Source organism: Gymnogyps californianus, chromosome 7, assembly GCF_018139145.2.
Source record: "Gymnogyps californianus isolate 813 chromosome 7, ASM1813914v2, whole genome shotgun sequence".
Classification (NCBI taxonomy): Eukaryota; Metazoa; Chordata; class Aves; order Accipitriformes; family Cathartidae; genus Gymnogyps; species Gymnogyps californianus.
In genome coordinates, this window is record NC_059477.1 from 14,003,966 (window position 1) to 14,019,747 (window position 15,782).

Below are 15,782 nucleotides of genomic sequence, written 5' to 3' on the forward strand. Positions count from 1 at the left end.
AGAGAAGAGTGAACAGTAAGAAGCAAAGAAAGTTAGTGCAGCAACTAGAGTACTAGCATCAAACCCAGGAGATTGGATTCTGTTCTCAGCTCCACTTTCAGCTTCCAGAGTGACGTGAGTAAACTACCATCCCCTGCGCCTCAGCTCCTACTTTGCAGAAAAGGGATAATGGGAATTTGTCTACTGACAAGAGCATTCTACAAATTTAAATTAGAAGATGATCTGATAATAATCACAAGGCTGTTTTATTTCTGGTATTCTGAAGCAGATATATTTAGTATTCTAAAAAAGTCATCGGAGATAAGTGCAAAGCAGCCATGTTGTTCTACATCACAGTAGCAATCCCTCTTCCCCCTAAGAATTGAATTACATAGAATACTTCAAGAAAACCCCATATTCTGACATTTCGTAAACAAGAATTTTAATCTTTAAAAATTGCTTAGTGCAACTATGTGTACAAAAGTATTACCAAATCAGAAACAGGACACAAACCACAAGCATGAAAGAAAATGCATTTCTAGCTTTACAGCAAGTGCCCTAAAAACTAATCATTCAAAATCTGCAGTTTCTTCCAAGTATGCCAGCATTAAAATGTGTCTTTAAGCGAAGCTGGCATTCATAGTGAACTTGATTTACCAAACCAAATCAGAAACAAGTCCTATTTATCTGCAGAAAGGCTGAAGCAGGGACAGTGCAGAAACCTTCTCTCCACACTACCCTGGCCCATAACCTCCCATCTGAGCTTTCATATCCAGTAACATGTTCTCAAACTGACCATTTAGAACCTGCAACTAGCTAGGAACATGAAGTGGACCCTCATAATGATGCCTGATGAACCATCATGACACTTCCATGTCATCCATCATAGAGAGATTATTTAATGGTACCACGATCATATGAAATGTAGACATTAAAAACCATCTTCGTATTTCCTTCCAAGTTGCATTTTCAGTTTACCTTTTGTGCATGAAGTGAAGCTGTATGTAACTGTATGCGCATATTTCTAACAAGAAACGAAACAGCTAGTAGTCTCAAATAGTCACCTGCAAACCAAGCAGATCAAGTATTTTACTAGGGCAAATAGAAAAAAGTAATTTTTTTTTTTTAAATGAGGTATATTTACAGAGCACATTTTTTTCTGGCTTCAACGTATAGTTACTGGAAAAGCATGCCCTAATTATAACTTTATATTTGCTCATTTCCAAACATTTGAAAAGAAAATGCAAGTTGTTTATAAAATTGTTTTTCTTGTTTATTTTAAATGAAGCTGGTACAGACAATGTCCATTCAAAACCCACGTCCCAGGCCAAAAGGTACAAACAAGAGTGTCAAAGTAACACCAGTTGTCTGCTGTGAACATTCTTGCATGAATACCTGCGTGTACTAATTGCTATATGAAGTTAAAATGCTTCTGGGCTCTTCTGGCAAGATTTAAGAATCATTAGGGTTTTCAATTTTATGTCTTCAGCAAAGCCATCTCTGGAGCAAGGTACAGATGACAACAGTTCTAGCTTTTCCATTTCCAACTTGGTAATCTTCTTCGTTGGGCCATCAGCACAATTTAAGCAAAATAGCTCTGAGTTATGGATACACAATTTCTCCACAGTTTAGTTCTCTGAAAGCTTCATCTCGCACTGAAAGTTATAGTCCAGGAGTGAAACAGTCACACATCAAAACTTCAGGGCAGATATGGAAGTCATTAAGAACACTCGCCCACCTGGCAGATCTTACAGCCTTCGTGCCTGAAATGCACGAACCTAGTGAACATACAAATGCATGTGTGTACATGTATTTCTAAAGGGGAGGGCAGAAGGGAAGAGGGGAGCAAGGCTGCAGCTGGATCACAAAAGTTCAGCACAATGAAAACAGAAACAATAGTGTATAATGAGCACGAGAATTCAAAATACCAGACGCTTGAAAATAAACTCCCAGAGATGGGGTGCCAGTTTCAATTCAGTGTTGAACACCACATTACAAAAGAACTATTATTTAAAAATAAAAAAGGATTAAGGGGAAAGAAAACAAACAGAAGGATCTAAACTGTTGAGTGACCCCCCGTCTGTTCCTGATAAACTTCAATCACATCTTCCTCCTCCATCCCCAGCTGTGAGAACAGAGAAAAACAGCATATAATTGTTATAAATCTGGTGTACTGAATTCAGACCAGGTCCTACACAAGTTATACAATGGTTTGTTCCTCTGTCCCATCATAACTCAAAGGGGTGAAAAAAATTTCAATCATCTCACTAGCCAACACTCATGATTTTTAGTCCTTCAGTCTTAGGCATCTCAGTCAAAGCAAAAGCCTTATCAGTGAAGTCTAAATCCGTTTGTGGAGCAGCACACATCAGCCTGGAAGTTGCTAGCTTTACTTTTCTCTAAATCCCTTCTTGGGCAACAGATGCACAGGAACGTAACCAACATCATAGTGAATGCACCAGCTGTACAGCCACATGAATTATATATAGCACACTACTAGCTCACAATACAGCTAAGACCTACAGCTTGCAACTCAAAGCCAGTTTACAACTGTTCTCTCAAAGAGGGTAATTTGTTCAAATTTCACAGTACACAAGTTTGATTTTTCAGATGGTCATTATTGTAACAGTGTTTCTTCCTGCTTTGTCATAACAATTGGTGGAAGTCACTGGACAGCAGAAGTAACCTGTTTTCTGTTTATTTACACTTTCATCTAATAAATGTGAACTAAATACATATTTATTCCAAAGTCACACTGAAGTTCTAGCTCAACAACTAGGAAGTTCCCTTAGGTTTTTTTCTCTCTGGTAAGCAGTGACTACACCCTCCCTCTGAGACAACATTACACATGAAGGTCCAATCAGTCTCTTTCTGAACTGCATATCGGCCTTATTAAAGATTCTACTTAGACAAATATAGAGTAGTCAGACTATATTTGACTAACTACAGTCCAGAAAGTTGGCTATATTTACAGAAACACCTTCATTCTGGTTACAAGTCTAGCAGAACAAAGAAACTAACCAATCTGGTATTTAGTTTCTTCAGTGAACTATGTAACACTTTCTAGAAAGAAACTCACCTCCTTAGGGGTATGATTATCAGTAATTCTCTGACCCTCAAAGAGGAACCTGAGTGAATTCATTGGAACACCCTAAAAAAAGAAACAGATGTACAAGGAAAAAAAACTTACTGAAACTTGTACAGATTTACAAGAAAAACATTTTTAATAAAAACAACACACATGAAAGTCAAAAAAGAAAGTGTTAGTTCCTGTTACACAGGGAGCTCAGCTATTCTGTTGGAAGCATGTAGCCTACAAAACAGTGACTCAAAGAGCATGACAGTGCTGAAATGTGTGTTTATTCCAAAGTCTCACTGGAGTTCTAGCTCAACAACTTGGAAGTTTCCTTAGCTTTTTTCCCTTGTCTTTTTTTATTTATAAGTACTGACTACACCCTCCCTTCCAAGACAACATTACACATGAAGGTCCTGTCTTTTTCTGAACTGCGTATCAGCCTTATTAAAGATCTTAAGACAACAGGAGGAACATGATGTTTACTTCATGAACTCCTACCCTTGCTTTCCCAATCTTGTATCACCATAGGAAGGAATAGCAACCTTTACCATTATCAGTTCTGCAAAAGCTCTACACTGGGGACAAGAAAGAGCAGAACTGATGGGGAGAAAAAGGAACACCATTCAAACAGGGAGAAAGGAGCATCCCAATGGTAAATAAAGTTAAGTTGCAGTATGTCTATTGTACAGTGTGCCTCTGTTACAGCAGAATATCATACTTCACCTCAACAGATAAAGCAAACACCTCATCTTTTTCTTCTTTTAAGTTTGAGCAAAACAAAAACAAGTGAAATATGACCTGTTTTGTGCATCAATTAGATCTCAGAAATATTGCTTGCAAGTAACTAGGCAGAGAAATTCACAGGAAAGAACAGCTCTTCACACTGTTCCAACAATCCCTCTGGCCAACTTGCAAGAAACATTCACAGTCTCTTTACTAGAGAAAGACTACTTAACACCAAAAACCGTAGTGACTGCTGATGAAGGAAATCACGGACTTTCCAGAATTCAGCCCAGGAGACAGATATAGCTGTGTTCATTCAAACAATTATTTCTTTCTTAAAAAAAGAATTCCACACATGCATTTTCATCAGTCAATAAGACTGCTGCATGAATTATTTCCAAGGTCTTATTTTAAAATTTCAAGTTTTTCAAATGAATCACAATTTTAATCATTTGGATTTGGCTACAAACATATCTGGTGTTTGACCTTTTCTTTCCTCCTACTCCAGAAGGATAGCAAAAAAGAACACATTCTACAAAAGAACACTTCAATTGACAAGTTCAACTTGTCTCAAGGTATTAAGAAAAAACCCAAAGTATGGGTTCTTTGGATTCCAAGAATCATATATTCTTATGATTATATCTCCTGAAGGGAACTCCAACACAGTTACTCAAGAAAAGGCCACACAAGGCATCTACCCCCAAAGCTGGGGATAAACTAGGCCAGGGCTTCTGGAAATAGCAGCAGTGAATCCACAATATCTGCCACAGAATCTGGAAGTGAAGATATATTTTTGTTCTGTAACAGTAGTTACTATTTACCTACATCCACAATTAATGTTGCAGATTTCTTTAACTTAGGGCATAATAGCTAGTGTTAATCAATTACCATAATAATGGCTGTAACAATGCCTAAGGCTGCTCTCATCATAAGCTGCAGTATTCTACAGCTTTAAGGGCCTTTTGCTTGGAGATGGGAGATTTTACAGTAACTATAAATGCATGCTTGGGCATTTTAAAAGGTAACTTCTATGTCTTCTGAGCAGCCACTATATATATTCAAACACTAATTTTAACTTACTACAAAATTCACAACTGTCTTAAATAGAAATACCTTAACTTGTCAAAAGAAATGAAGAGATCCATTATATTTGTACTGTCAGATACCTGTCCTGCTGGTAACTAGATAGAAGCTTGACTGTCTCAACAAATGTCTTTATTTGAAAGAACAATGAGAAAAGTAAAGCTAAAGTGTTTGGCTTTTTAATTTTCTTTTTAAAGAGAGAGTGTCATTGTTTCACAAACCTGTCTTTGACAGTATGATTCTTTGAGTTTCTTGAGGTGTGTTGTCATTTTCACCTTGAAGTGAATTTCACTGCTGTCCTAAGAACAGAAAAGAAAAAAGTTACTCTCTTTGTAGTAACTGCTTACTTTATCTATGCTAATTTTAAGACTTTCATTAAGAAAAACTTCTGTAAAACTAACATGGAATGCAGTTTAACTATCACCGTGCATACCTTGGTGCATCATAACATGAACCTCCAGGATGATTTATCAGTCACTAAATTCATCATGCACTTCCACAGGAAGCTCCATTTTAAAACAGATGGCATAGTATAGCCTTAGGCTCACTATGGAGGTTTTGGATTTAAAAGTACTAAAAACCATACATGGTTCAGTCTGTGCTTCCATCTTTACCCAGCTGATGTACTTATGAAATGCAAACATACATATGCAGGGGACTTCTGCTCTAAGATTCCAAAAGAGACAAGTTAAAGCTTGCACTTCAAAATATATATAAAGCCTCGTTCAATTAGAGTAATTATCTGGAAGTTACGATACAGGCAGACTTGGCAACACATCACTAACCTAAGGAGAAATCTTAGGTCTCATTATTCTGTAGTCCTTCCTACCAGCCATAAGACACAAGTAACTACAACTGTCAAAATGGCTACAGATACAACAGACCTTAAGAGATTCTGTGCAAAAAGCATGGGGGTCATGTTTAGCTTTTGAATGTGTTCTCATCATTGCCGATTAAACCAGCAAGAGGTAAGCTAGTTTGTGTTAGTCCTACTTTAAATCATCCGTCTCCAGTCAACAGCACAGCAATCGTGCTAATACTCCAACAAACAATACTCCGTTAAGTCATAGGAGCTAGGGGTTCTTTGCACAGAAGGACTTCTGTTCAAGAAGGATCTCAACATTCACATTCCAACACAACTTGAATTCAGACTTATAATCCACCACTCACATCTACCAACATGCCAGCCAACAGAATCCTCTTCCTATCCCTGTCCAAGAAAGCTGACCTCATGCTTAGTGTACTACATGAACTCTGAAGACCTGAATTTATCGATTTTGCCACATATTTCATTCATATCCTTGGATAAATTAATCCCTCAATGCATCAGGTCCCCTAGTTGTAAGATGGGGATCACACTGAAAAAATTCTGACTGATAAGGATAAATTACTCAAGCTTTTAAAAAAAACAAACCACACCAGAGAGTATACTAACACACATTAGTGGCAATCAGTAAGCAGTTTACAGCAGGGGAGGATCCACATTGAAGAACTGAAAGTATCAACTTTCATTTGTTCATTTCTACAATACAAAAACTCACACCTCTACCAAATGTCAACAAGTAATTATGTTAAAAACTCACCTGCCCAATGACTTTGAGTTTAATGTATTCCCCTTCTTTCTTATCTCCTAAGTCCTCAGCTGAAGGTTTTGCTTCCTGCAAGAAAAACATTTAAAAAAATCTGATCAGTTCAACACTTCATTATTTTCACTGGACAGTATGACAGCTGTCATCCTCCTTATTACATGAAATCAGACTATCCAAGGCACTTTACTTCTTCCTTTCTGTGTGTGAAAATAATAGCAACATAGTATTATGAAAGGCTGTCTGCCTGCAAAAAGTTTAATTAATGACAGAAGAGAAACACTGTGAAGAACATAAGAGGTGAGAGAAGGATCATTTGGAAATAGATGACATGCAAAAATGAGAAGTATGATTTTATACCACTAACTCCTAGTCAACAAACAGACTGCAAAAAAGAAATACAGGAAGTGTACTAAGAGGCTCAGATATTTGCCAGAAAAAAGAACATCATGAGGAAAGTAAACAGAAAGCACTTGTGACACCCTACCAGTGTAAAGAGAGTGAACCATGCAAACATTTTTCAGTCTACTGCATCAACAGTAGTCACTACTTTCAAAAGGATGGTCAGCCACCTTCTTTTCTATGACAACAAAACAACATCAAGTAACAGCTTCCTTCTAGCATGTTTGTTTTAAGACCACAATTCTTAAAAGTTGCAGTTCTAAGAACTATAGTGTTTTGATATCTTTCCAGGATAAGAATTAATTGTACAGACAAGTTTGATTCAACAATTTGAGCACCAAAGCTCATCAAAAGGGTTTAAGTGTTATGTTCTATAAGACATGAATTAAGGACATCAAAGTCTTATCTATCAGCAGCTAACATGAATACAAGTGAGAGATCAGGTACTATTAACCTCATGCCTTGCCTGTCACTACATATTCTGGATCAGGCCTTTAGTTACGTTCCACTGCAGCACAAAGGGATTTTACACAGACACTGCCTCAGGTCCAGATGGTGCTCAATGAAGAAATCTTCCCAAGTAGTCAGAAACAAGGATACCCTGCTGATCATGTTTCAAATCTTCCTTTTATATTTTATTGCTTAACACAGTAGACAAAATAAGCAAAATATGTAAAGGTGCCTACCACATACATTTTCCCAGCCCTAAAGGGACTTTTTTCTGAGTATACAGAAATATCCTTTGTATGGTGGGACTTGAACTTTAGGATCAAGTGCCAAAAACACATAATAACCTTCTGTATTAAGTCCATCCAGATAGGTCTCTATCTCCAGATTAAAATGACAGACAAGCCTTTTCAAGCATTTTTTTTCCTTAAAGAGGTTAAACATGCACAACTTCTTTGAATGTTAAATATTGGGGAAGGGCAGGGGGAAAAGTCTGCAAACACCTTCCCTATCTGTACCAGTCTCAGTCTGGAGGAAAGACAGAGAGAGGAAGTGCTCTTTGTATCAGTTTGACTCACTGCCTCAAGCCAGATCCATTCAGTTTCTGTGATGACAAAAAAGTATGAGCCAGAGACTTCACCTGGCTTGAATACTTTTTTTTTTTTTTTTTTTAAATACCCACCTGGGCATAACCTGGACTGCTGGGATTGATTCATCATCCTTCAAGCTCAAACCCAAAAACTGACCCCAAGCTTTCAAGAAACTAGACACCCTCAGGTCTCCAAGCAAGTCACTTTTGAAGTCTGAAAGGAGTCTTCACTGGTAACAGTCACAGCAACTGTGCTCCCCACCAAAGTTTTCGCTTTCTAACATATCTGAACTCTAATCTCATGGGACTATTTGCAGGAATAAAAAATACACTAGTTTCCATTCCTGACTAAAAACAAAACCAAAAACCTGCAACTTGCTCTGGTAACTTGCACAAACAGCATTTTTACTGTCCGTATGCAGGATTACTAACCTCTAGGAATCAGAAAGAGATTCAGATCTCTACAGATCTGAAGCCTGTAACTTCAAAACTATCTCCTGTTTTGCTATCACTGACAGAATTTGTAAGAACATCCTGTCCCTTTACATGACATTTCAGGTCAGTCACTGTCTTAGTTTATTTTGCATAAGAACCAAATTGCACAGCAGCATATTATCCCAGCAGCAGAGGCATCTGTAGTAGTTTATACAGTTCTGTGCATTGTAACAGATCTATCTACTTAGCTTTCCAAAACAAATCATCCCGTAGAAGGTATGACAAATCATCATTGCTACTATGACAGTGCCTCTGGCCAACATGAGTGGAAAGCAATGATTCACAAGATGTTTGATTCCTACCCTCAGGGAAAGAGGGCTCTAGTACTAAAAACAAATAGGGAAAGCAGCAAACAGTAGAAAAGGCAGAGGAAATTGGAGTTTTGAAACATCATACCATAAAGATGCTCGTTTAAAGCCCCAGCAACCTCTCACCCACAAAATAAGAGAAAACAGAGCTGTAATTTCACGAAAAGAGAAATAAGATCAAATCAATGTTGTCAATGTCAATAATTGAAGCTTAAAAAAAGAGCAAAATATTTGAAATCAGAACATAACAAGACCCAGCAAGTCTGAAACAGCTCCCTGCATTTTGTCAGTGAACTATACTGCCAGTCAATGCCAAATGGTAAAGCCAACACAAAACCACTTAAGCACAAAGAAAGCAAGGAGATTGCAAAGTTACTAAACTACAAGCATTCACTAACAAAATCCTGGATCAGCAATTTGCAAGCAAGCCTCCAGACTTACCCTAAACACCAGTTCTTTTCACAGTGCAAGTGAATCTCATGAAACAGTACATAAAAAAAGACTACCATACAAATAGAACGGGAATACCACAACACTCCAAGTTCTAACTTTTCATTAGATGCCTAAAGTTTTAAAGGCTTCATTCCATGCCTTTCCTAAACAGCACAAAATGAGGCTCCTCGTACTGTCTCACATTTATATATCAACACTAAATTCATGACCGTAAAAAGCACCCAAAGTTTCTCGGATGAAACACACTGGTATTGCTATTGCAACTAATGAAACCACAAAACAAACATTGTAAGGTAGTACATTGCAAGTTTCCTCCTCCAATTTTCTGAACTGCTCAAACTTCAATGTTCAAGCCTAAAAACAACCCCTATACTCAGCACACTTTAGATAGTCTTTAAAAAAAAAATTAACAAAATCAAAATTACTAGAGGAGTAGGACTACAACACACTTCCTAACACAGCAAATAAACTTTTACATTTGTTATAGGAGTGGAAAAACGCATACAAACTATAGCATTCTTTATTAGTAGTACATGAATGGATAAAAATGCCAGCATCTAGATTCAACTAAAGCAAAAACAGCCTGAGACCCTTGAAGGGAGGTGAAAAACAATTCTTTTTGTTTCTGCTTAGATCCCACCAAGCAGCCATGTGTTTTTTAGAAGTCTGCCCTTCTTGCAAGTATTTTTACTTATCATAAAAGTTAATTTCCTATTGGAAATAAGTAACTAAATCAAGTATGCTTCTTTATACTAAAAAGACAAGCCAAAATTATCATAACTGGTTACAAATTATGTCCTCTTAACTTAATTCTAGGGCCGAAAAGAAAGACACTGTAAGCAATCCACAATTTTTGGGTAACCCAATTATTCCTGTAGGTTTGATAAACAGAGGAATGAGATATACAGTGCTGCATTACCGTACATTATACTGTTACTTAAGCATCTGTTTAGCACTTGTTGCACAGTCCCCCCAGAAGTGAATGACAAAACATATAATGATGTTTAGCTTATGTATCAGAGTCCCTATTCAAAGACCTTTAAGATATGTATCCAAAAAAGGTTATCACATACAATGAATTTTACATACTTCAAGCAGTCCCAAAGAACAAACATGTATGTGTTTTAGCAGAACTTGCCTGGAGAAGGAATTACCTAATGAAAGCTGCTATGTGTTAAAACATGCCTTAGTTCACAAATGCAGAGAGCTACAGAGCAGGTCACGTGAAGATCAGTCTTCAAAATCTAGTTCAGAATTTACCTTTTTTTTAATGCAGCCACTTTCACGTATTTTACTACACTGGAAATGTGTCCTAATGGGTGCCAGCAATAGCTGTGCTCCTAGCTGCACTCTCACAGGCAGAGATAGGCAGCAGCACCATCCTCACCAGCAGAGCTGCACTGTGCTTGAAAGGCGGGGGCGGGGAGGAAGACCACCAGCACATACAGCAATGGTTTCTATTCACAGGTCATAATGTATCAAGGCTATTCCTCAAAGCAGACACAGTATATACTAAGCTTAGCCTTGTCTCTGGATAATTTCCTGGCTGGCACTAGTACTATTCTTGACTTCACAGAACTGCAAGAAACATTTGTAGATACTGACATTGATTTTTCCAAAGTCAAATCATCATGACAAAGTTAGAAAACACTGCCATATGAAGGCAATATAAAAAATAAAGCAAAACAGAACACAAATTAAAACCAGAATGCTGTTTTAACTTTCCACCAGCAGGTCACATAGCCTAAAGCAATAGTTGTAAGCAAAGGACTGTATACATGCCATACCAAGCAAGTCAGGAACTTGCGGTACAAGTAACTATTTAAGTACCCGGCTGAGAAGTCAGAACTGACAGGAACATAACGATGTACAAGGAGTGAAGGCAGGACAGTCTTGGTGAAGGACGGGGTTTTTAATACAGGCAAGCAACGCTTCGCTCAGCTAAAAAAGTCTGGGTTTTTTTCCTCCTCCTTTTGCATTCCTAGGGCAAACAGAGGACCTGGAAGGTCTAGCCTAACCCACACAAAGCCTGCTCCGGGGGAAGAGCATCCTACCACGCACCTGGGAAACGGAAAATGAAAGGAAACAACTGTTGTGCAACACGGCTCACCCCTCACTGCACTCCCGGGTTTCCAGGGCCGGGGCTGCCCCGGTGGCGATCCCGGCCCGCGGCCCCACGGAGCCGCCCCCGCTCTGGCCGGACGCCAGCCCCGGCCCCCGAGTATCCCCCGCCTGGAGCCCGCACCTGTGTTCCTCACGAAACACCCTGAGCGAAGGGGAAAGGGGGATTAAAATACGGGGAGGGGGGGGCAGGCAGAGTTTGGCCGAGGTCGGAGATTAGCACCCCCACACACACACTCTCCCCGAGGGGAGCATCCCCCCAGCGCCTCCCGGGCGGCCGCAGCTCCGCTCGCCCCGGGCCACCCCTCACAGAGCGCCGGGCCGGGGCTGCCCCGCGGCAGCGGGGGAGGCGGGGGGGGGGGGGGGGGGCTCAGGCAGCTCCTCCCGTGCCCCCGGGGCTGCGGGGCCTGCCGCCGCCGCCCCGTCTCCCCGCGTCCGGCGGCAGCTCCCCCCGGGGTCGGCGGTCGGGGCCGGCGGCGCCCGTACCTGGTCAGACATGGCTCGGCCCCGTTGCGTGCGGCAGGCTCGGCTGGGCCGCTGCAGGCGCTCCGCTCCTTTCTCTGCCCGCAGCGCAAACACAGGCCGCGGCGCGGGCGGGATTTCCTGTGCGCCTGAGCTCACTTCCCGCCCGGCGCGGCCCGCCGGCTCCTCCCAGCCCGCACCGGCACCCCGCGGGAGGCACCGCCTTCGGCCCCCCGGGGCCCCCCGTGCCGTAAACCCGTAGGTACCGCTTCCCCGGCCTCGCCCGCACCGGCCCGTCCCCGGGCAGAGGCGGTGAAAGGTGGCCAGGCTGCGGCAGGGACCGCGGCTCTCCCCGGGCCCCACGGCCAGGCCCGGCGTCTGCGAGCACAGGCGGCCTCCAAAGGCCCGGGCTGCAGAAAGGCCCCTAATGGCCTGCCCCAAAGAGAAAAAATAGGTGCTTTTATAAACTCTGCTACTTATAGGCAGTCAAACGACTGAAAGTATGGGTCTGCACGGCTGTTTTGTCCTGCCCCAGAGGAGCTAGGCCAAGTCACATCACCCAACAAAAGCAGATTTTACAGTAGAAGTCACTCTCATTATGCCTACCTGTAATGACTTGCTAAGGTTTTCACTGAAAGATAGATTTAACAACAAAACTCACTTTTCTATTTATGCACAGTTTGCATTTTTTTAATCATTGCAACCATGCAAGTGATAGGATCCGCATGTATTAAGCAAATTTGCACGGAGGCAGTTGCATTTGCACAAACTTCTAGTGATACACTGTAGTGGCACAGAAAGGATGTCCTGCTTTACATTGGCACAGCATGGCTTTTCAGAGGTTTGCACAAGAAGCAACATCTACACCTTAAAAAGATTACATTTAGACTGCAAGCTGTTCAGACTGCAGCATGTAGTACTAACATCCCTCTACAGCAACTAAGGCAACTCCTGCATGGCATCACTGCTGGAATAAGTGCACGCTTGGCTCTAAGTGGCCAGTAAGTAGAAAAAACACATGCGAGAACCATAAAATAACAACATTACTGTAAAATAAATGGATAAATAGAAGTCAGCCCCACTGAAACAGGAGATTCTGATCTGGATGCTACTAGGTAAGTTTTTAACTTTACCAGCTACTTTTGGGGAAGGGTAAGAAATCTCTCCAGGCAGAACACATCCATCACCACAGAGTCTCTAACGCTCTGCATGCCACACTCGTTTGTAATAACACCAAACACCAAAGCAGCTGCACTCAGTGCCTGCACTGCTGCATTTCTCTAACTGAATGGCATGTTACAAACATAGCTATGCCATGGGATGCGCTTTCACTAGCCAGTGAAACTACACAGTATCTAGACTCAAGGGAATTAATTTTAATCATAACTGTTAAAAAAATTCAGAATTAACAAGGGAGGGGAAAAAAAAACCTAAAAAGAACCAAAACAGATACTATACAGAGCTACAGAATTAAGATAATCTTTCTTAGGCAAGGCCTAGTAGGCAGGAAAGCCAAATACGTTCATACTATGCCAAGCTCACAGTAAGAGCTCATTATGAGCTTAATAAGGCTACACAAAGCACCAAAATAAGCCATTCAAGGGCTTCACAGCAACACACGATACTAACAGAATAGAAAATGACAAATACTTACTCTGTCCTAAACATTGCTGCTATTCACAAATGAAAGCAGTTTTAAGAGCAGGGAGAGTAGCCTTATAGCAATAAGGCTAAAGTCTCAGATTCTAGCATGAAACCTGAGTGTAATTCTTCATTTTACCAATTTTTCTATGCAATCTTGTAATAAAAGCTAACACTCACATGAGTCAGAATGCAGTTACCTATCCCTATACATAGCAATAAAGGCATAATGTTGAAACGTGCACATCTGCATACACACTAAGTAACAGTAACACCACCTCTCTTTACTCCCTTCTTACTCAATTGGTTGCAGACACATTACCTCTTCAAGATACAAACTACATTTGTACAGCACCCGCAAAGCTAGTCTCCGTTCAGCCCATGAAAACTATGGAGGTACATCAGCAAAACTCACTTGTCTTCTTTGACAGCCCAAACTCAACACACAGCATACTTAAAATTAAAAAACAAAACCAATGCTGTTTTAAAAAGACTAAATATACCTATACAAGCTTCTTCCCACAAAGCCCAAAGTCATCCTTGCTGCTGCAGCCACCGTCAAGGCTACTTACCCTCATAACCTCACTTAATTCTCAGGTGCTTTATAACTTCTCTAATTTCCCTCATCTGCAACTAAACTCAATCACCTTAAGTCAGTAAAGCTCACCTCTGTTCCTTCAAATTGCTGCTAACTTCTCCAAAGCTGTGTATATGGTTTAGGAGCCAAGAGCTGTTAGTGGTTTTCTCAAAACTATTGGCCCACGTAGCCTGTGCAAAGCCTCTTCAGTCCATCAAAAACAAATTTCTTATAAAACTGGACTTTAACCTAAGAACAATCTGTAATCTCATAATGCCAACAGATTTGCTTGAGAGTGGTTAGTGCTGGCAAACAGAATGAATACAGTGTTCTAAGTCAGACAACCAAGTAACATTTACTCTTAAATTTGCTCTTCACAATAGTAGTACGCTCCCTGAGCCAGCAGCACCAGAACCAGCACTTTAAAACTAGGGGGAACCTGGAAATTCTCTTTCTAGTTGAATATAATTTCTTTGGCAATATTACCAGTTGTGGGACTTCAAAAAATTGGTTACATTATCTAAAGCACCAAAGTCTTTCCTTTTAAAAAAAATTCTTAAGAATGACGTGAATCCTCAGACTTATCTGAGTATTGGCTTTCCAGTGTATTCTTTACATGAGAAGCAGGAGAGGAAACGAAGGCGTGCTGACTCATATGGATGGTTGCATAAAACGCAGCAACAAATGTCTGATATTAATCAAGCCCAAGCGTTGCTTGGAGCCTCTCTTCCTGCAGGCAGAAAAAACTCTGCCTCTATTTTCAGTGCAGGTAACCCTTGATGTGAAATAAGTGGGAATTTATAAGGGCAAGGACTGGCACTTTTTGCCTGTACTCCACTAACACGCAGTTTTGCAATTATTCAGTAGGACCTGAACCCAGGCGCAGAAGTAGGTCAGATGCAGCAGCGTGCACAAAGACGCTTTTTGCCAAGACAGAAACCAGTAGGTGGCACAAATGGATGGCTTTAGATGCCTCCGGCCTCTGCTTTCCCCCAAACAGAAATGCCCGTATCCTGGGGACACTGCAGCAGCGTGGGGAAATAGGCAGCCTTTAAAATTTATGTTTTAAATGCACATAATTAGGCACTTCTCTGTTGGAGAAGCAAACCTTTTAAATGCACACAACTGCACTTAGTCGCAACAAATTCTTTATGAAAAAGAATTGTATCTGTATGAAGATCTGCAAGACAAGGCCTTGGGAACAAGCCCGAGGAGTGAGAGCGGGACGGGCAGAAGGGGATCCACCCCGGTGTGCGGAGAGGGCCGGGAGCACCAGCTGAACCCTGGCACTGCAGGCGGGCTGGATGCACCGCCCCAGCGCAGCTCGGGGTCACCGAGGGGGCCACCAGCTCAAACCTGCTTCAGGATTCACTCGGGAAACAAACACCTACCAATATGAGCACCCGAGTCCTCGAGCACAGACCCGTTTCTAGTCACAGCGGCTGTCCCCACCGCCAACCACTGCACCCGCAGGGCCCGAGAGGCGCCGGGCAGGGGCCCGCTGCTCCCGAGGAGGCAGATGCTGGTGAACGGCTGCCGCGGGTGCAGTACCCAGCGGCCAGGCTGGCACATAACGCGGGCGGGCTACCAGAAAGGGCCCCCCCGCGCACCGGGCAGCCGTCTGAACGCTTACGGGGAGGCTTTTACGTCAAGAGGCTCGAACCTTCACGAACACGACACAGCAGGGCGGCTGACGCCAAGCCACCGGCCGGCCCTGAGGCGGGCAGCGCCGCCCGCAGCCGGAAGGCCTCGACGGACGGCGGCGTGGCGGGCCACAAGGGGGCGGAGACCAGCGGTAACGGCAGTTAACAGCCGTAGCACAGGCTCCGCCCCCGCCCGC

General features: G+C 41.9%; 1 protein-coding gene across 3 annotated transcripts; it reads right to left on the reverse strand.

Moving 5' to 3' along the window:
* Nucleotides 1–396: 396 nt before the first annotated feature.
* On the reverse strand, nucleotides 397–11,829 carry SUMO1 (small ubiquitin like modifier 1). 3 transcript variants are annotated; one of them, XM_050899797.1, is made up of 5 exons: nucleotides 11,749–11,822; nucleotides 6,445–6,519; nucleotides 5,083–5,160; nucleotides 3,059–3,130; nucleotides 397–2,104 (listed from the first exon to the last, which is right to left on the reverse strand). In XM_050899797.1, the coding sequence occupies exons 1-5, from the start codon at nucleotides 11,758–11,760 to the stop codon at nucleotides 2,036–2,038; spliced, it is 306 nt and encodes a 101-aa protein (XP_050755754.1). In that variant the 5' UTR covers nucleotides 11,761–11,822; the 3' UTR covers nucleotides 397–2,035. The 3 variants fall into 3 exon arrangements, with proteins under 3 accessions (XP_050755754.1, XP_050755755.1, XP_050755757.1); XM_050899798.1 differs by lacking the exon at nucleotides 3,059–3,130 and having other exon boundaries at nucleotides 11,749–11,829; XM_050899800.1 differs by lacking the exon at nucleotides 6,445–6,519 and having other exon boundaries at nucleotides 11,749–11,819.
* Nucleotides 11,830–15,782: the final 3,953 nt, after the last annotated feature.